This window comes from Rhinolophus hipposideros (assembly GCF_964194185.1).
Source record: "Rhinolophus hipposideros genome assembly, chromosome: 3".
NCBI classification, from domain to species: Eukaryota; Metazoa; Chordata; class Mammalia; order Chiroptera; family Rhinolophidae; genus Rhinolophus; species Rhinolophus hipposideros.
In genome coordinates, this window is record NC_138049.1 from 10,976,804 (window position 1) to 10,998,923 (window position 22,120).

The window sequence follows — 22,120 nt, forward strand, 5'->3', positions numbered from 1 at the left end:
GTAAAGCTTAAGAAATAATGTAAAAGGAATAATGTAACCCACAACTATAAACACAGGCTAGCTCAACAATTCTTTCCAGTGGTTCTCTAACAAATTCAAGAAAGATGGAAAGACAAGCCCCTATCAAAATACAGCATAGGTTTTCATTTTATTCTTGTATTTGGTAGACCTTCAACTCGGTGAAACCAGATGGTTTTGGATACCAGTTAGCGGCAACGAGAAGTCATCAATCTCATACCTGACTGAATTGATCTAGATTTAAATGGCAGGATTAGATGGTGACAAACTCCAGCATTACGAGGGCAAGGACAACGGCTTTTAGGAGCCCTTTCGAAGCTATGGGAACCCTAGGAGGTTGAGGGAACTCGTGGATACAAATGGTGGTCCACGATCCATGCTGACCTCACCAGTCCCTACACAGGCACTTGCTTTGAAGATAAGAGAGGACCTAAAGAAAACATCTCAATGGTCTACAGAATCCTGGAGCTCTAATTTCTTTTTCCTTTTACTTCTTCCAACACCCTAACCCCACCCAGAAAAGGACCAGATAGTCCAAGTCACACTTCACTGTTGTTGGGCGTAGAGTACATTAGCCTGACTAGGCAGTGCTGCTCACAAAAGCATGAGCCACCCCTGGGCCAATGTGGGGGAGCAGAGACAGGTGGGGATACTGGCCTCACTCCTCCCAGGTCCCTACCACCATACCACAGAGGCCAGTACGTGGACTGCATGGAAAGCAAGATTAGACCCTAAACCCAAACGACCCACAATTGTCCCTCCATCATTGCTCCTGAGACTGCTGTGTGCACCTTTGTTTATAGGAGACCAACCAACAGGCTTCACAAAAGAAAACAGCCCATACTCCTACTGGGTTTAGCATAAGCGCACAACACACACATCTCTCTCCTTCCCTGTTTCCCTCCCTCCCTCCCTCCAACGCGCACTTTTTGAGCACTGGCTATTTTCCAGGCGCTGTGCTAGGTGCTGTGTACACAAAGGTAAATGAGACACAGTCCCTACTCCCAGGGTGAGTTTCCAGTCTGGAGATTGGCATTGGGAGGGAGGGAGAGACAGACATAGGAGCACAAAGAAGTGTTACAGATGATGTGAGAAAAGTCCACACAGGGGTAAGTGAGAATATTCAGGAAGGTTAATTCTCCCTTGGACCCTAAAGGCCTACGTAGTAAAGGAGACAAGGTCTCCTTTGAGCAAGGTCTGTACAACTGAGAGCTATGTATTTCAGGTGAAAGCTGAAGATGACCAGGCAAGGTGAGCAGTGGGGACAGTGAATGAAAGGCAGCTGAATAAGCAAATCATAGGAAGGGTCCAGTAGGATCTGGGAAGGTGCTGAGTGTGGCTGCGGCAGCAAGAGTGAGCAGGAAGGAAGGGTGCCCTAGGATGGAAGAACTGATAGAGGGGAAGGCCTTGGCAGAAAAATAAGTCACCAAGTCACAGCAACACCGAGGGTATGAGGTGGAAGGACCCAAACGAACACAGAATAGAGAGCAAAAAACTAGAGTGAACAGGTAGAGGACCTGAGTCTGAGGAGGCAGAGGCCTTAGGCCTCCTCTTTGCCACCTAGTTCACACAAGGAAATACAGAAAAGAGACAGAGTAGCTGGGGAATAGAAAAGGATGGGGGTGGCAGTCACAAGCTTAGCTCTGGCAATGCTGAGTTTGAGATGCATCTGATGGGAGATGCCCAGGAGCCAGGTGGTCCATGAAGAGTCTGTATAAGCACATGGATTTGGAATCATCACAATACATCTGGCAGTGAAGCCAGGGGGACAGATGGCGCCCCCAGCAAGAATGTACAGAGTGACACATGAAGAGGACCCTGGAATCACAGTGTGCTGGGGAGGAGCGGCCCTCAGAGGTGGCACCTCTCTCTTCACAGAGAAGTAACGGTCAGAGAAGTATAAGGACAGCGAGGAAGAGCAATGTCACAGAAGCCTTGCAATGCAAAGCACATCACCTCAGCGACAGAGCGAATTTGCATTGTTGCTACAGTACCTTGTGACTAAAGAGCTCGGGTATTTCCAAAGAGTTTATCAAGTACAGGAAACAGGACACACAAGCACGCACTGATTCATGGTGAAGATTTCAGCAGCACCTGCGACATGTCAGACAGGTACTAAGTCGTGGGGATAGAAAGATGAAGGGGGCCTCGAGTCCCCTGAAGTCTCAGGCCTGGCTCAGGCAGAAGGGGCTTTGGAGACTGGGGGAGCCAGATGAGTGCTCGGGAAAATAACGTGGTGATGTCAAAAGCAGCTGTCACAGGAATTCTGATTCATCTATTCCTTATAGTCACAAAACTTTGGAACGGAAGTGCTGAAACCCCCCCAAACCATGTTTTACCTCTTACAGAGGCAAAATGTTTAGCTGGGAATAGAATATTTGATGTTCTTCCTCCCTACGAAAACCCTGCCCACCCCAGGATAACAAGGCTTCAGTACACATCAGCCAGGCTCCCCGTCGCCTTTGGTGCCCCTTAACTTCAAGAGCCCATGGGTGTGGCTTGGATCCTGTCTGAGGCACAAGCCTGGACAGGATGGATCACAGGAACCAACTCCCAGTGATGCTGGTGGCCCCGGGGATCCGAGAAGAGGACGCTCTGGATGGCTCCTGAGTCCTGCCGAGATGGGACATCTCAAAGCCACCACGCCAAGCTCACAGAGGCTGAATGGTATCTGGGATAAACAACCTCTACGGGGACTGACTCTTGTTCCCACCCTAGCAGCAATGCACCATCGCTGATCTGGAGATGGCAAAGCACAGTGACACCGAGCCTGACAGTGTGTAAGGCTGGGGACACCAGTTCCCAGTGCCTCAGATTTCACCAGGGCCTGTATCCCTATGAAAAGTAGTGTGCCTTAGCATTCCTTCTAGTGAAGAAAAGAGAACAAAGTGGGTTCTGGGAGAACAGCAGACAGCCTAAAAAGCATGTAGGCCAGTAACATGCAAATGCTTATTTACCAAACAGTTTTAAACAGGCACTGATCTGACTTCCTGTCCTGGGTGCCAAATGCCTACGTATAGCCCCACTCGTTCTCTACCCACATCCTGAGTACCGGCTGCTCAAGTGAGTAAATATATCCTTCCCTCCCAACCCAAAACTGGCTTCCCACCTTGGGAGAGTCTCCCATGCGGACAATCACTGTGACATTTGTTAGGGCACTTTCTCCCTGCCAGGTAACAAACAGCACGAGCTTCCCGCCCACCCTGGGCTCATCACACTACAGTACAGGTGGGCTCCACAGGCGGCTTCAGCCAAGACGACTGTAAATAATGGAAAACAAACACAAAATCAAGTCAACACATCTACGTCTATGTACCAAATTCACCCTTTTGTCTTTCTGATCTTAATCCTGTGGAAATTAACAATTTGGGGTGAGGTCCAGCAGTTTGAAACATCTGACATCACAGGTGGCCAACAAGAGCTTCGCTCAGCAGTTGAGGGAGTAGAGCTACTTGGTTCCTCCACTGAGACTAACTCATTTATTTCTTCCCTTGTCAGATGGGGGCTCCCGGTACCAGGTCGGATGTCAGGCCCCACACACGAAACCAGGCTGAGACAGCTTTCTCCATGAACCAATAACCATTTCTTGGAGAGTGACAGCACACCAGGCAGGCTGTCCCAGGAGGTGACTGTCTCCCTGCTCGCCCGCACACCCCACAGTTCCTTACAGACAACTGGGGAAGCGCGAGGCTTGAGGTATGAGACGCCGTGAAACGCAGTGTCTCCTGTTCTGTGAGCCAGTACGGACCCCATGAGTGTCACCATCAGCCAAGCAGTTTGCAACCACAAATCCTCTACAATTAAAGGGCAAAACCTGTGTTCAAGTAACATCCTGAGTATCAACTTAAAAACAGAAACCTGAGGAAATGCTAAAGTTAAGGTCGCCTCGCCTACACAGCTCATACTACCGTGTGAATTCAAAGTTTACATTTACATCCAAATCCCATCTTGCCTAGTTAGTGTGCAGGAATGCAGGCCATTTATCACTGCACACACCCCATGGTCCGCATAAGGAGCACCAGGCCATCCGCATGCCAACTAGAATATGCAGAAGGGAATTCTCTGGAAATGGGTGGCACTGGAAGGCCTGGGAGCAGGCTTGGGCACGCGGTGGTGACCCTGCCGGCCTCCTGCCTGCTACTTACTCCTCAGGACCTCTCACTCTGCTCAGCAGGCAGCTCTGATGTTTGGCTCATCCTGCTGATGCCATCCCATCCCAGGTTTGCTGGCTGCTACCCCTTCCTTACTCAACCAGGTAGCAAGGGAAGAAGCACCAGGTTCTTCCCAATCGCCGGACACCATCCAGGTGGCTGCTGGCACACCCTGGAGACATGGCAGCTTTAGTCACCAAGAGGGGGTCAAGGCACTCTGCCTGTGCTACAACTGGGAGCCGACCTCTGGAGGACACACAACTGGTTCCTATAAAGGAAGGATCCAGAACCCATACCAAAAAGTCAGAGAATGCCTCCTGCGGTCTCAGAAACAGCAACTAAAAGAGCAATTGATTTAAAATTTCAAAATGATATCAATCACTATGGCCCAAAACAGGAAACCAAAAGGAGAGATTTGTTTTCCCCTATTTGGTACAAAAAGACATTTTTTGAGAAATTAATGATGGTGGTCATAAGCTCAGGAAAAGCTCTGCTCCATCTGTGGGTTGAGGTTTCATTTGAAGTAGACAGAAAGGAAGGCAACGAGGATGGAGATTATTTTTAAACTATGCCTTTCACGGTTCAAAGCATGCAGTGTGGTACACTGATTCTCCAAGCTAGCAGAGCCAAAGCTCCCTTTTTGGTAATATATACATTTACTATCCTGAAATAAAATTCACGCTTAATATAGTCTATACCTCCATACATAACTTCACAAAAAGCAATAATAGCAACACAAAGAGAAAAATAAATGAAAAATAATTTGTGAATGAAAAAAGTATGTTTCAATATGGAAATGCTTAGGCACACAACCACAGAAAAAGCTCATCTAATGCTTACACCACAAAGAATCATGGTCAAAGTCTCAGCTTTGTCACAGCCCGATCGATGCCAGTGTGTCTTGTTGGAGATTCAAATGCATACAAGGTGTTGCCATCAGTAACATATTCCAAAAGGACAAAAACTAGGCAAAGTTCTGAACAAAACAAAGGACAAACTTCCTTTGATTTACTGGGTTGTGGCATTCCTACAAGAGTCAAAGCACCCTATAGCTGTGGGGAAAAAACAATTTGTGTTTATTTGTAAAATGGAGATAGTTCTTGGCTCAGATAAATATGCACATGTTTTTCACCTACAGGAATGTCCAGTAGGACAATTCTGCAGCGTGAGGGACTCACTTGAACATGCAGGACATCCAGCAACCGTGTCCCCAGCCAGTGAACGCCACTTTCCCCCAATTCATTATGGAAACCAAAAACAGACCCATAAACTTCCAAAATACCACTGGTGGGCAGTGCCCTCTCTGCTGAGAGCCATCTCTGCCTCTCTCCATAGCCAGGACCTCAGCCTTACTTCTGGAAGGGTCAGTGACATCAGAGGATGTGACATGCACCAAAAGCACACAGTCTAGGGAAAGAGCAAAGCCAATATGAGCTCCCTCACTTCCGGAAGAAAGAGATGAAATATGCTCACTAGAGCAATTAGAAAGACAGCGTGCAGACACACAGTGTAGCATATTTAACTGGGGCTGTCACCTCAGGCTCAGAAATGTCTTAGTTGATTAAATCACTAACCCTTAGCCACGCCCCACCACAAAGTGAAAACTATAGAAATCTATGAAGACTGAAAGAAAAAAACTACAAAAATAATATCAAAGGAGTTACAAGTAAATAATAAATGATTGAATTAAGTTTTCAACTACACGATCACGTGATGTTAGTTGTACATCTTTGACATTTAACAGTTTCATATCTACTTACATTCAGATGACACAGTTTGTGTGAATTATGTTCTCATCTACTCAATGCATTCCACTTATCTATTCAGTTTCTCACAATTTTCACTAACTAATCCCATAAATGAACAGATTGTAGACAATCAATGAATTTTAGATCTGAAAAGAAACTTAGAAGTTATCCAATTAGATTCTTTCATCTTATCTATCATTTTTCTTTTTTTAAAAATGTGAATGCAGTTTTAAGAAAAGGTAAAGATCTTGTTAAATCCAAGCTGCCAGTGGAAGTAGGCAGCATTTTGTAAATACAGTATTACAATTTTTGTAGTTCACCCACTATTACATATAAAATCCGGCATTACTGCTCATGATGCAAAGTTTATCACGGGCCATGAGCCCATTGAGCTCATTTGCACAGAGAGAGTAAACTCTCCCAATTTTTAAATTTAAATGTGCAAAGTTTGTATAGCAATGATTATTTTTAATTAACTCAGATTTCCCTAACCTTCTCTCCCACTTTTACTTTAAAAATGCAGTCGTTTGCGACATCTTGCATTAAATCACATTTGCTGTGCTCTGTCACCCAGGCAAATATTACTCTTCATCGGTCGGTGAAACAGAATGAAAATAAAACCAGTCAAATGGAATAACAGAAATAACTGATAGACTATTCGGTGAGAGAAAAAAGTAACTTTTAGTTGACCACATTCAAAGGCTAGTTCTATCCGAACTCACAGAGACTGCCATGTACTTGGGATACAGATAAAAATCAACCTACTTTTCTGAAGGTATCTGGGACTCTATATTTCTTTATTGTTATGATTCTTGTGTCAAGGAAATTCAAGGCAGCAGTTTGAATGTCATTGTTTAGCTTGCAGCGAAGTAAATTCTCACATCATAAATACCATGCCAGAAAAAATGTAAATTTCATAAATCTCCCAAGTCCGCGTAACCTGAGGTCACAGCCCATTGTTGATATTCTTGACAGTGCAAGATCTCTGGTGATAAACAGAGAGAAGTAAATCCTGGTAGGAAATGTTTCTTAAGAGCAGGCTGCCATGGCTTGATTCAATTATCTTGTGACTACCATGTTTCCCAATAATAAGACCTAGCTGGACAATCAGCTCTAATGTGTCTTTTGGAGCAAAAATTAATATAAGATCCGGTATCATATCATATCATATCATATCATATCATATCATATCATATCATATCATATCATATCACATCACATCACATCATATTATATATTATACCATACCCAGTCTTATAGTAAAATAGGACCAGGTCTTATAATAATTTTTGCTCCAAAAGACACATTGGAGCTGATTGTCCCGCCAGGTCTTATTTTCGGGGAAACGCGATAAATATCCTCTGAGTCCAAAAGAATAGCTAGAGGACCAGGAGTGTGGCAGGTGTTTTCAGAGTAGAAATGCGCAGCAGGCCATTTCCAATGTTCACTGCAACCTAGTGGAGGAAAAGGCCTTCTTAGAAGAGGGGAGAAGGGAATAGAGGTGTACCCACATTCTCCTTCTCTAGGCAGGCTATGGCTGTGAAAGGGGCAAGTGTTTAGTCTACAGGAGGAAGGCAAAAAGCCTCCCGCAATCCCTTACCAGGGTCCCTGATGAAAACACAAGGTCAAAAGGGATTCTCAGCCAAAGTGCCGGTTCTACCAGAAACTGATTGTCACCAGAGCTAAGAGGACCGTCCAGATGCCATACTCAACTCAATTACATTCAGGCATATAACAAACACCACTGTATTGCAGACACTTAAAGAACTTTTAAAAAGCAGAATTTAAGTTCAAAACCCTTACAGACTATATTGTGGGAATTCTACTCAAAGACCCTGAGAAGAAACCTTTATAAAAGTACACACAAGATTCTATTAGGGGACGTGCTACAGGAAAAAAGAAAACCTGTGTAACACCTGCTTGCAGGAAGTGCTAATGTTCAGTGAGACTAAAGAGATAAAATAGAATATTATTCATCCATCAGGAGGAATGAAGTACTGATTCATGCTACAACATTGATAAACCTAGAACATATTATGCTAAAGAAGCCAGACACAAAAGCTATATTACATCGTTCCATTTACATACCTGAAATATCCAGACTAGGCATATCCACAGAACAGATAGTAGATTAGTGGTTGCCGGGCCGTGATGGGTTGGCGGGGGGTTACAAGTGACTGCTGATGAGTACAGGGTTTCTTTTTAAGTGAAGAAAATGTTCTGGAATTAGTGGTGCTGGTTGCACAACTTCATGAATACACTAACAACCACTGAATTGTACACTTTAAAGATGAATTTAATGGCATGTGAATTACATTCAGGTTTTTTTGTTTGTTTGTTTTTTGTTTTTGTTTTTAAGGTAAGAATGTCAGTGCAGTTCTTATGGGAGAGAAATTAGAGTAAAACTCTACCACAAGTAAGTTCCAAAGAACCAAATCACACACACTATATGGTCACAGTACTGCAAGGTTAATGAAAATCTGTGTGAATTGCCAAAAAAGTCACCAGAATAAAGATAGGAAAACTACTACTAAATAACTGACCTTTCCCTAAACTGAGAAAGCCTCACATGATCACAAGGCATCAGCTCCCGATCACCACTCCAGCTCCCAGAGAAGAACCCAGATAAGACAAGGGCCATCAGCCATCACCAATCCAGTCACATCTCAATCTGTTTGACTACAGCGCACATTATTATTTGGTTTTACGTTAGGTATGTTAATAGAGAAATCTTTACAAGGAAAATAAAAGTGGTTAAAACCCAGACATTTTCTCCTACATGGAGGGAAAAACAAGACACAATTCGCCCCCTAACATTCACCATGACCTTGTCCAAGTTACGAGCAACTTATTGTGTCTCTGTGCCTTGACTTACCCAGCTGTGAAAGTCAAATGATAATAACATGTCTCTGCTCCATCAGGATGGCGTAAGGGATAATTAACGTTTTTACGGTTCTCTGTGATCTTTACATTTGAGACAGCCTGCTATTATTACGATGACTTCACAAACTCTTTCTCTAGGGCAGTTAAGACCTGATTCTATTTAAAGAGGTAAAGAGATTTGCTACAAAATGAAAAGCTTAGTCTAATACTTTTTTTTCACTTCACAAACTGTTGTAGGAAATGCACGTTCCTATTGCCATTTAAATTGTTGCTTTAATCATATTAAATCATTGAACGAGAGAGAGAGAGAGAGAGAGAGAGAGAGAGAGAGAGAGAGAGAGAGAGAGAGAGGTTAAACTGTTTTGTCCAATCCTTCTTTTTAAGAGTGGAGGAAACAGGAGTTCGAGGAACCTGCCCAAGGTCAAGCACGAGGCCTGGAGCATGAGTCCAGATCGCCTTACTCCAGATCTACAGACATTTATAAATGTTACAACTCCCAAATTAAACTTAACACACATGTCATATCAGCATTAACCTACACTGGTGATACAGAAGTTACTGTTCCTTTTCAGTTGTGGTTTTGGTTTCTCCGCCAGAATAACCCTCTGCCATGGGTGCCCATCAGCCCATGAAACCTGCAGAGCAGCGTAGACATGGGACCTGAACTGAGCTCTGTGTTCTCCCAGGACACACAGCCAGACTGGAGCTGGGGCGTACGGTTCTCAGCCTAGCAGACTCAAGGGCCACCCCAGAGTCCCTACACCTGTGCCAGCACAATTCCCTTGCAATCAGAGCTATAAAGAAGGAAGCTGGGAAGCTCCAAGGATTCTTCTTAGCCCCAGAACCCACCCACTCTCAGGAATACCACCTTAACTTCATGTTGAGAGACTCCCTAAAAACCTTCCTCCCATCCATAGTTATTTGAGTGAAACACCTACTATTCACATTAGCTGCGGTGTCTCACACATCTCTCTGTTCCTCAAAGCCCCTATTTTTCAAGGGGTTTTCAACCTAGTAGGTAAATTATGATACACACACTTAGTGAGGCTGTAAGGCAATACATCTTAATTTCCGTATCAGGTATACAGACAAAATATTATCAGAGTTCGAAAGAGGAAGAACCCACGATCCCTCCAAGGTGACACACAGGCAACCCCTACTTCTTATAGAAGATAGTCCTAAAAGACAGGTACAGAAACTGAGTTTACCGGGTCCGTGAAGACTTCCATCCCCAGGGATCTAAAATGTATAAAATTTCTACTTACACCTCACCTTTTAAACAAACCTGATGCATATCTTAACCTTCTCCTTCTCCTTCTCCTTCCCCTGTGACCGCATATTGATTTGTTGAAGACCAGAGACCATCCACATGGGGCTAGGGCTCCCCTGATGACTGGCATTTTGGGGTCACAGGTATTAAGCTTCTGAAATCTAGGCTTCTTATCAACATTGCCTGTCCCCCTTTCTCCTCAATTATTTTTATTTAAAAAAAAAAAACTGACACAGTTCAAAAAATTATGCTAATCCTACTATGCAAAGATGCCTAGACGTCACAGAAGCATGACGTGACTATTCATCAACTGAAACGTGCAAATCAGAATTGGATTCACAAACGGTGGTTTCACAGTAGATAATTAGTGTTGGAAAAGTGAGTGCAGAAAAGTTGAGAATAGCATGTCCTTCTGTTGAGAAGCTTCTGAGGGCTTGCTTCCCTGGGAATTCCAGATTCCATAGGAAGCCCGTGGAGAGTTTTGGGAGGTAGGACATTCTATAAATTGCTCCACATGGTCCAGGGTCTACTCCCCCTCAAGGGGCAGCTGGTCAGGGCTACTCGCAAAAGACACAACATAATATTGGCTGATAAGTTCCTATGTCCCTTTCCAAGTATGCTTTCCCAGAGCTATCAACAAGTAACAAAACTGGATTATTTGTACTTTGTCAGGTTTTTCCATAACATGTTTAAGACAGTAGTGGCCAAAAAGCAAACAAGGATAAAAGGATTTATATGGGAATGGAAAACTTATAAATTGCTAATCAAAGCTGAGCACTGCACGGTTAGAAATAAATTTACAAGATGCAACAAATCATAACTGAATGGTTTGAAATGATAGCCATTGATTTGCTGCACTTGTACTTCAAACATTATTGATTTCTCATAAACAAACCGGTTTTTGCCTTACACTATGAGTGGAAATCTTTAAAGTAGGCAATTTATCACTCCCTTCTCCTCCCTTTTCCTTTATGTTAATTTTGATGAATTTTGTAGGATCTCTGTGGGTGGGCTTTCAATATAAGCCATTTTAAAACCATTTTGGGAGCAGGTGAAATATTCTCTCTGAGTATAGTTGCTTAACACAAAGTGTTCCAGAGTGAATTCCTGGTTTCCTCCGAAGCTGCCCACAGACATCCTCCCCATTTCCCATCGTAGTTGATGGCAGTTCCCAGTTCCAACCTTCCAGTTGCTCAGCCAAACTGGGAGTCATCACTACCTCCTCTCCCCTCACACCCTCCCCTGATCTCTGAGCAAGTCTTGTAGGTTCTACCTCCTCTAAGAGCAAAGCCAGCATCACCTCTCACCTGAATCACTGCAAAAGCCTCTGTTCCCACCCTTGGCCTCCTACCATCTATTCTCAATAGTCAGTGATGCTATTAAAACACCGGCCAGCTCATATCACTTTTCTGCTCAAATCCATGGGATGGTCCTCGTTACCTCCAGAGTAGATGCCAGATTTTGAATTGACCTATAAGGCCTCCCTGCTCTGGCCTCACACGTGCTCTTGGGTCTCCTCTCTCCCCAGATCCCCAGTTCCCTTGCTCCTCTCCCAGCATGACAGACATTTGTGGAGCCTTAAACTCACCTCTTACATCTCCATCTCAGGGCACTTAGCGATTGTTCCCTCTGCCTAGAAAGCTTGGCTTCTAGATGTGCACACGGCTCCATCCCTCACCTCCTTTGAGTCTTTGTTCCAATGTCGCCATCTTACAGACAACCACTGGCTGCCCCATTTACAACTGCAACCTGCCCCCATCTCTACTCCTAGCCCTCCTACCCCATCTGTTTACCACAGCACTTCATGGTCTACTACTATACTACTAGTATACTATATAATTCACGTATGTTTATTCTTCTTATCTACCTCCACACACTGAAATATAAGCTCCATGTGGGCAAGAATTTTTTACCTGTTGTGTTCACTCTTGTGTCTCCAGCACTCCTATAATAGTGCCTGACACATAAGCAGTTGCTAAATATTTGTTCAATGACTAAACGAAAGTAAAACAGAAAAAATGATGTTTTTCTAGAGACCTCTAGTTTTCCAGCTTGGGCCTTAGGGCACTTTTCATGAGTAATGAATACTTGGCTGGGGAGGTGGAGATAGAAATTGGCAGGTTTTATTTCAGGACAAAAGTTAAAATTAAGTACAGTAGTTCATTTCCCAACTTCAAGAAAAAAGAACTCCCGAAGTAAAATTATTTGCACCACAGAATGAACCACCTAACAGACAAAACCATGATTCCCTTCTGAACTCCATATCTTATTTTCTACACTTCAAACAAACTACAATTTAGATATAGCGTTTAAGTATTAGCATCTTGTTGAAAAGTAAAGTTGTTAGAAATGGAAGATCTAGGAATTTTTTTTCTTTTTCATAACTTAAGTCCTATCAATTTCTATATCCTTCATTCATTTATTTATACATTCAAGCTAATATTTATTGAGTGGCTCTACTTATGCCTGGTGACCTATTGGGATAAAATGTAAATAAGATAGAGTCCCCGTGCTGAGGGAGGACACTTACCTCTATATACCTAAGTGCTCTGACAGAGGAAAGTGCACCACAGGGCCATCCACCTCTCAACCCCATTCCTACCTGGCAGACACTTCCACCATTACTCAATCAGACTATGAGTAGCTTCAGTGATGTCCAACACCAAGCCCCTGCCCTGCCATCCATGTATCCTTATCACCCAGGCTTCTCTGACTGACACACAAGACCCTTTGTGACCCAGCCCTTGTTTACCTGTCCAGTCTTATCTCCTCCCTCTTCCCCATTTGAGCCTGACCCTTCAATAACCCGAAATTACTCATACACCTCCTCACAGCAAGACTCCCCCACAACTTCTCTGTGCCTAGAATATACTCTACTTTCTTCAGGGTTTAACACAAGTGAGACCATCTCTCAAAAGTGGCCCTAACAACCTGCAACCTGAGTTTTCCGTTCCTATGGGATTGCCATTCCTTATATGTACCTCAACAACCCTTCTCAAGTGTCATCTGTAGACTCCTGAGGCCACTGAAATCCTTCTGAAGGGGTCTGCAAGTTCAAAATTATTTTCGTAATAATACTAAGTGTCATGTGTCTTCTATCTGAGGACATCTGTACTGACAGGGCACAGCAATGGTGGGGTGATCTGCTGGCGTCATGGCATGCATTGAGATGGAGCACCAACTGTACCAGTCGTCACTAATTCTTCATTACCACACGCTTATATCAAGGAACGTGCCAGGTTCACTTAAGAATGTCCTCAATGAAGCAGTAAAAACAATTGATTTTGCTAAATCTCGACCCTTGAGAACATATTCAGGAAATACCTACACAGCTCTTCTGTAATGGCTGTCTCAAGAGCAAGCACTTATGCAATTCTATTGCAAGCTGAACTAGCTGCTTTTTTCACAACACAATTTTTATTCAAGAAAACAACTGACAGAAAATATTTTCTTTAAAACGAACCAAGAGAGCCTGTCATTTCCAAGAAAAAAAACTGACAATATTTGTAGTTATAATTCAAACTTTCCAACAAAAATTTGAATCTTGGAAAACTTATGTCCACCACTGTGAGTGTGACAGCTTCCCAATTCTTGAAGACTTTGGCAGTGATATTCGTGGTGAGGTTAATGAATGTGAATTTTAATGATGTATAATTAAATGTTCATATTTGAAAGATCTACATTTTCCAAGTAACCACTGCATGCTACAGAATCATATATGAGTAAAAGTTTCATTCAAAGTGCAAGATAAGCCAATGAATTACTGTGTAACCAATAAAAGCCTACCAATGATGTTTCAGATTCCACATGGCAACTAACCGTGAAGGAACTACCACTTGTTAGTTTGGGTGTAATATTAAAGAAGAATATTTAAAGAATATCCACAATTATTTGAAAGGGTTATTAATATACTCCTCCCTTTTCCAAATACATGTGGTTGGATTTTCTTCACCAAAACAATGCATTACAACAGACTGAATGCAGAAGCTGATATAAAAATCCAGTTGTTTTCTATTAAGGCACACATTAAAGAGTTGTGCAAAAAAGGTAAAAAATACTATTCTCACTATAATTTTTTTTGTTTGCAGAACCAGTTCATTAAAAATATGCTTACTGTGCTAACATGAAGTGGATTTATTATTATTACTTTAAAAGAAATTAACATTTTTTAAAATTTCTCAGTTGAATTTCTAACATCATAAATACCAATAAATATAACCCACAAAACTAAAGCTCCTTGGGGTCCCTGACAATTTTTAACAGCAAAGGAACTGGAGACCAACAAGTTTAGAAACAGAGGACTAGAGCAATTTTGATGGTGGATTGTGACTATTGTCTGTTCACACATCTCACCCCCACCCCCACCCTCCCCAGCACTGTAGCACCCTGAAGATGGAGATTACGGATTATCATTTTTGTATCTCTGCCATCAAACACAGTACTTGACACATAAACACAAATGCATTATCTTACAGTTCTGGGGGCAGAAGACTAAAATGGGTGAGCAGGGCCGCACTCCATCTGGAGGTTCTAAGGGAGAGATCTGTTTCCACACCTTTTCAAATTTGCAGAGGCTGCCTGCTTTCCTTCGTTCACGGGCCTCCTCTGCTTCCACCCTCACATCTCCTCTGACTCTGACACCCCTGCCGACCTCTTATAAAGACCCCGTGATTACACTGCACCCACCCAGACAATCCAGAATCATCCACCCATCCCCCGATCCTGAACTTAATCACATCTTTAAAGTCCCTTTGCCATAGTCACAGGTTCTGGGGATTAGGATGTAGACACTCTTGGGGGGCCATTATTCTGCCTACCACAGCCATGTACGAAGATAATACAGTAAAAATAAAACAGAAAAATACCCCACCATTCCCCCGACATTTAAGAGTCTCCCGACCAGGATGAGAAAGAAACTAAGAACAATGATTACTTCTGGGAGAGGAACTGGGTGGCTAAAGACAGGGTGGGAGAAATTTCTTATTTTATTTAACAAACCTTCACGTGGCCTTTACTGTCTCCCAGGAAGTAGCTAGTGTTTTCCAAATATTACCTCATTAATCCCATAAAAATCCTAGACTTTTTTGTAGTTGTAAAAACTAAGCATAAAGGGTTTAAGTGACTTGTCCAACCAAGGTCACACAGCTGAAAAGTAGGCGAACCTAGAGCCAGGATTTGAACCCAGGTTGTCTGGTTAGTGTCCATGCTCTTAACCATTTCGCTACGTAGCTTAGGAGAACTTATATATCACAGCTTAACCTTGTACGCTGCGAATTTTTGTACCATGCACATGTATTACCAACCCCCCAAATTAAAGATACCATCACAATATAGCAGTCTGTAGAAGTGAGAGCTATCAAGGAGATATCCACACTTGGTCTTTCCTGGAGGTCTCAATTCCTTCATAGGGAGAGTAAGTCAGGAATGCATTAATACTTCATTTTGAAGCCCAAAAGAAGGGGGGCAAAAATGGAAATGCAGACAAGCATCATGTGGCAGTCAGTACCCGTCGCAACATTCACAGGAACAGTGAGATCTTTTTTTCCCTCCTTCTGTAACAGGCTATAAAGTTTCCTCTTTCCAGCAGCTACCACAGCTTCACAGAACTACTATTTCACAGAAACCTGGCTCGCTTTGTAAGCACCGGTGACTATATTTGATCCAGTTATCCCAAACTCTCAAATGGCTATTGAAAGTGACATATCCAATGGAAATTTCATACAATGTTCTTCAGAGAAATTCTGTAAATTCTTACCTGAAAGAGATATTTGCATTTAATGTAGGAGAGAGACAATACAGGACTAGTTTTTACTCAGAATGCTGGCGAACTTTATCAGCTTCTCCCTCAGCTCCCATATTGCCTTTTCCTTTTTGCTACAGGGCATCCCCTAACCATCAGCGGTCCCCACCACAGGCCATCAGGACCTGCTGCGTGTAGGGTGACCAGTGAGACCCTCCGTTAGCGGATATGCCTTCACAATGCCGAGGAGCACTTAGGTTTTATAGGGTACCTGCAGTAAGTCATTCTTTCCTCCAAAACATGTATTTGAGTATGTACTTTACAGGGGAGTTCTGGTCATAAAAAACAACAACACTTTAAGTCCCAAAAGAATGACGCTACAGTAGTGGCGGCATCTCAAGCCACACTTAAGTGGTCATGAAATGACCAGATAAATCCTCTCTGTTTTATTTAAGGCAGGGGGAAATAATGTAATACTCACTAGTTTTTTTTCAGATACATGCCATGATATAAGTTCCTGAAAGTCGGGATCTTCTACAATTTGGCCCCAACAGACCCTCCAATTGTACTTCCCATTTTACCTTCACACACTAGCCAGGGGGCCTCTGCTTCCAGCCTCTGTGTCCCAGGTTGGGCCCCACCACCCACCTCCTGGTCTATATATAACCTGTCCATCTGCAGCTCAGATTAAATGCTCTTGATCTGAGTTTTCTCTTCCAGAAATCTCTCTGATTCTCACACCTCTCTGGCCCCTGTTGCTCGAAATAAACAGAAAAATCAGTGGAATTCTACCTCTATGTTGGACCTCTACTTCTTTTTATGGCAAAGTTTTGTTTTTGAACCATGACCAATTAATTAAAAGTGTTTTATTTTTCCCACTCAACTCTGAGTTTCTTCAGGGTAAAAAATAATGTCTAATTCATCTTCAGGTACCTGCAATATTTAACAAAATGTTGTTTATTTTGTTAGATAAGCAAGTGAATAGATGAATGACTCAGAATGAGAAAAAGAGAACCAAATTCTCCAACAACCCTAAGTGTTATGAGGAAACTGGGGTCCTAGGACCCTAATTCCTTCCACTATTAATAAAAAACCACATGCTCACTTCCACAAATGAGACTGAAAACTTCCTTCAGCAGCCTTATGAGAAACTAATATTTCTGAGGCCAGTGTTCTCTATGTTCCGGTAAAACAAGTATTTCCCAGGCAGATTTAAAAAAAAAAAATCTTTTTTTGAATGCACCAACCATCTTTAGGAACTCTAACATGTTTTTACATCTGGAGATGTGGGGTGTCAGCCAGACAGACACAAGAATAGCAGTTTTACACACACAGAGCATTCTCTGAGCTAAATGCTGTTAGTCATCCTAAACCCGGGTATGGAAGGCAAAATGCTCTTACTCTCATAAACAGGAAATAAGTGGGTTTGCCACATCAGAGCTGGCTCTATAATTCTTCCTCTGGTGAAAAGGTGTATAATGGATACATACATTCCCGGAGCAACTCATTCCAAAGAGTAAATTTGCATCTAAGTGGCTTCTGGTAGTCTGCGAAGCCACACTTCTCATATATCAATTTAAAAAGAGAGTGATTCAAAGGGGGTGAGGGATTAAAAAAAGAACCTCAGGCGGTAATTACCTTCATCATCTGGGAAGCATTTGCTGGGTTGATAGTGTCTAAATGGGAGCAGGAACATAGGTCTTTTTTATTTTGTCTCCTGTTAAATAAATCCCCAGTCCTAACAATGCAGTATTAATAGCTGTTTATAGATGGAAAATACATTAATGCCACAACAAGTTCACGGCTTACATAAAGACTTTATTCAGGAACTCCAAGCCCAGTGAGACTCTTAAAAGATGCTGGAATTTTTCAAAAGATGGCATACACTAAAAATGGGATTTTCCTACTTAAATCACAAAAACAGCATTAATAGGAACCCAGTATACACAGGGCTGGTGCGTCCAATTCCTTCAGTGCTCATCTTGTTGGTTTAAAAAAATAACATCCGCCTCTTTGGGGAATTTCAGTGGTAAAATTAACTCTTTCTAGAAAGAGTCTTTACAGATGCTTTTTCTGATCAAGTCAAATACAGCCTATGGACATTTCTTCTCTCTATGGTGGGTCACTAGGACAGAAATTCAAACCCTTCAAGGCAAGAATCAAATGGTTATTCATTTCTAGGGAAACAAAGGAACTTGACATTGAATGCTTATCAAGTCTTAATGTATTCCTGTCTGTTCCACTCCTCACAGAGCATCATGGGAATATCACAGCAAAGCCGGTGATGCTGGAAGTTTTGTTCCTCAGTGTACTCAATTTGCTGGATAGGATAGTGTCTCCTAAGGAACAAATGAGGTGAGCTAACAAGTCAGCTGGCTGCATTTTGATACACACAAGATGGTGGAGGCTGGGGGCATATAACCCCTAATTCAGAGAATAACAACCCACAAGCACAATAGCTACGATTTACTAGAACTTTACACGTATTATCTCTTGTTACCCCCAAAACCTCGGCACAGAAGGGTTCAGAAGGTGGTAGGTCCTATGCTCAGGTCAGACCCACCTCCTTGACACTAAGGCCACTGGGCAGTATGGGTGAACGCTGGTTAACACAGGACCTTGCACTACCCCTGACCGCCTGCAGGGGGCACTGTGACAGCAGGACCCGAAAACTTGCATTTGCATAAGCTCATCAGGTGAGTGAGAACCACTGCCCCCTAAACGTTATACATATCAGTAAGTCTCTCATGCCAGTAGGATGCTTCTTTTCTAGAAAAGCACAGAACCTAAATAGCAGCTGCTGGCTCCTTGGGACCTGCCACTGTGGCCAAGACTTCTTTCAGTCAGATGCATAAATAATAAGAGGGGTTTTTTGGTCACACCTGATTAAGAGACTAAAGCTAACAAATACAAACTTCTGGACACCTGACCAAACCAAAAGTAGACCAAAGCCTTGGACTCCAGGTAGCGTATTCCCAGGGCCTCACACATTTTAAGCTCCAGTCAGTAAGTATGCAGCTTGGAGTCCTGATACACCCAAAATGACTGCTTACGGCTTCTTCTTTCTCTGCTGATATTATTATAGTTTCTCTACATAAAACAGCTTCCTTTCCAGAGAGCCAGCTGTTTGGGTTTTATTAACAGGCAGAGGACTGGCTTCTCTGGAAAATAAAATGGGAAAAATCTTTCCTCAAGTACAGTGGATCCTCTGTATCCTTGGGTTCTGCGTCTGTGGATTCAACCAAACCCAATTGAAAATATGGGACAGAAAGAGGTACATTGTTGCAAATGTGTACTGTATAGTTAGGCCTATGATGGTTGTGTCTGTACCGAACATGCACACACTTTTTCTTGTCATTATTCCCTAAACAAACAGCATAACAACTGTTTCTATAGCATTTACATTATATTTGGTATTAAGGTAATCTAGGGAGGATTTAAAATATATGGGAGGATGTGTGTAGGTTATATGGAAATACTATGCCATTTTAAATGAGGGATTTGAGCACCCACAAATTTTGGTATCCATAGGATTCCTGGAACCATCACCCATTGATACCGAAGGACAACTGTCCCATGCTCCTTCTGGTAATGCCCAGGGAACTTGAAATGACCACTCCTAACTATAATTCAAAACTTGTATGAAAAAATTGTTTTTCAAAGACATTTAAATTATTTTACTTGTGTAATTTCTATTTGTTTATTTATTTATTTATTTATTTATTTATTTATTTATTTATTTATTTACACAAGAAAACGAGATTGCTGTTTTCTAATTCATTCCTAAAGCAAATGAAGGTCATTTTTACAAAAGCATTAGGCTGCGCAGGACAGGAAAGGGGAGAATCACGTTTGCGAATTCCTGCCATGTAAGGAGCTGGGACAGACACGTGCAGACACCGACTTTCTCAACCTCCTAGTGACCCACTAGGGTAGGAATGGAACCAAGGCTCAGTGTCTTCATCTGGGCTGTCCAGAAGCGGAGTCTGAGCCCAGGATGTGGGTACAGAAGTTCATCAGGAAGGTGACCCCAAGATGCCCAAGTGAGGGAATAGGGAAGGTGAAACCATAAGGAGAGGAAGCCCGTAGAAAGTATGAAAATGAGGATACCACATGAACTGGAACTCAGTTCCACGTGGCCATGTGAAGAATTGTCTCAGCAGGGAATAAGGAAGTCCATACCTCTCTGGTGGAGGGCAGCCCCCAAAGTCACACGACCTGGAAAGGTCTGACTCAAAGCCCGCATGCTTGTCACATTACCCTACCTCTCGGTTTCCACAAATGCAGTCTTCCCATATAATGATATTATGCACAAACGGCAGACTCACGCTCATTGCTATTATTTTTCAATTTCTCACTTACCCATACCCCTTATTTTCTTTTCCCCTAATCTTAAAAATGGACAGGCTTCCTCCTGAGGTGTTCACGCACAGGCATTTAACTTCCTTCATGAGCTATGCAACTGCTTCAAAAAGAAAACAAATTCCATATTCACAGCGTGTCAGGGGAAGCAGTCCACAGTGGCTGTTTTGTTTCCAACACAAGCACATTACTATGGAACAGTAAAGGGGCCAGACAGTAAGGCCGGGTAGAAGGGTGTCGGTGCGCTTCCCAGGGAGAGACTGATTCACCCCCACACCCCCATGCAGTGTCTCCAGGAACCCCGGGAGTGGTCAGTGGCTCTCTCCATGCTGACGGGGAAGCACCATCCATGGAAGGATGAGCAACTGTGCACACTGCAGCTGTGCAGGGACCTGTAGGAAGAGCAGCTGTGGAAAAGCACCGCGACGCTCCGATGAGCGAGGCCATCTGCACACACAGACATGGGTGCTCTCGGGGTAAGTGCTAAGGGCGAACACCCTCAGGATGGCTCCCTAGGATGCATCACGCCAGCGCTACCTAACATATCCGGACCTCTGCTTTATGCTGCTTCATTGTGAAACAAAAAAAAGTGGTAAACAAGTGTAACTGACCTACTTGACCCTTTCTATAAAAAAAAAAAGAAAGGTAAATTTGCTACTTTTGCTGCTTTCTGTAGAAGCTCATTCCTGCAAGTACCAAAAGTGTTATGACTCTGCAGAGGTTTCCTATTATGATAAAATACATAGAGATACAGCAGGCAGGAATGTATCCCTCAAGAATAATGAATCCAGCAAAGGCACACAGGCGTGTATTAAGTGGAACACTTAGGCCTATAACACAGCACAGGGTAGCTGAACCACGGCCCTCATAGAACCAAGCAATTAATTAGTTCCACTGCAACTTCCGTTTTATGACACTCACTTTTACATGCCAATAGTCAATTTCACAGTATTTTAAACTGGAAAGAAGGCTCCAGCGAGAAGGAGAAAGCAGTATGTACCTTACTGAATCACAAATCTTACCATCTGATTTTTTTTAATTCCAAAAATGACCTAATAAACCTGCTGATAATTAAACCTATCCTAACAACTTCCTTTTGTGTTATTTCACTCAGTTTCGGCAATCATGTAGAGATTTCAATCAGAAATCCGCTATCATGGTAATGAAGTATAAACATCACATTGTGTGCTTCTAGGATAAAGCCTCTGCTCAGTCTCCTCAGGTTCGACTGGCTTCCTCCAGGAGCACAGAGGGAAACCGCAGGTTTTCAGTATTAGCTGGAGCCCATAATTTACTTGACTGCAATGTATGAAATATGCATGAATGATAAGCTCAGAAATTCAAACCTTCAAATGATTTCCTCATATGGAAATTTTACCTTTAGAAAAATAAACTGGCAAACAGTTTTTCATTTTGGGGCCTGTGCAAGATTTTAAAATTCATGATCTACATTAAAAGCTTGCAGTTTACTCAGAAAGTTGTACTTAACAAAAGAGGTAAAGAACTGAATTGCATCGGCTATTCTAAGAACCGAATAGATTACCGCAAAATGTTTTTGACTGACTCAACTGAATATAAAATCAACTTTGGCATTTATGGTGGCTTTCATTTACCTTCCGTCACAAAGCAATTACAATACTAAACATCATGGGTGATTTTTTAAATATTCTGCAATTTCAAAGAATGTTCCTTTGTGTAAAATTAATTATTTTCTATTTTCATGAAAGTGTTATAATTACTAAAATGCATGGAAATTTGATCAAGTCTACTTGGTTTGGCATCTGTGTTCTAATAAATGAAAAAACACTCTTTGAACAGCTTAAATAATCTAAGTTTGCAAGTAAAACAATAGCATTAAAATTTTAGCTGTTGATACCGGCAGTTAAGAAGGAAGAAAGAAAAAAGCTTACCATTTGCCGTGTTCTTTTTAAAGTTATCCAGGAATTCC

The 22,120-nt window shown here is 42.4% G+C and overlaps 1 protein-coding gene across 1 annotated transcript in view; it reads right to left on the minus strand.

Moving 5' to 3' along the window:
- TIAM2 (TIAM Rac1 associated GEF 2) overlaps nucleotides 1–22,120 on the minus strand; it is a 219,611-nt gene that overhangs the window by 45,002 nt on the left and 152,489 nt on the right. The window contains exon 14 of the mRNA XM_081033788.1: nucleotides 22,083–22,118. Within this exon, the coding sequence (XP_080889914.1) occupies nucleotides 22,083–22,118 (36 nt within the window). The remainder of the gene's footprint in view (nucleotides 1–22,082; nucleotides 22,119–22,120) is intronic.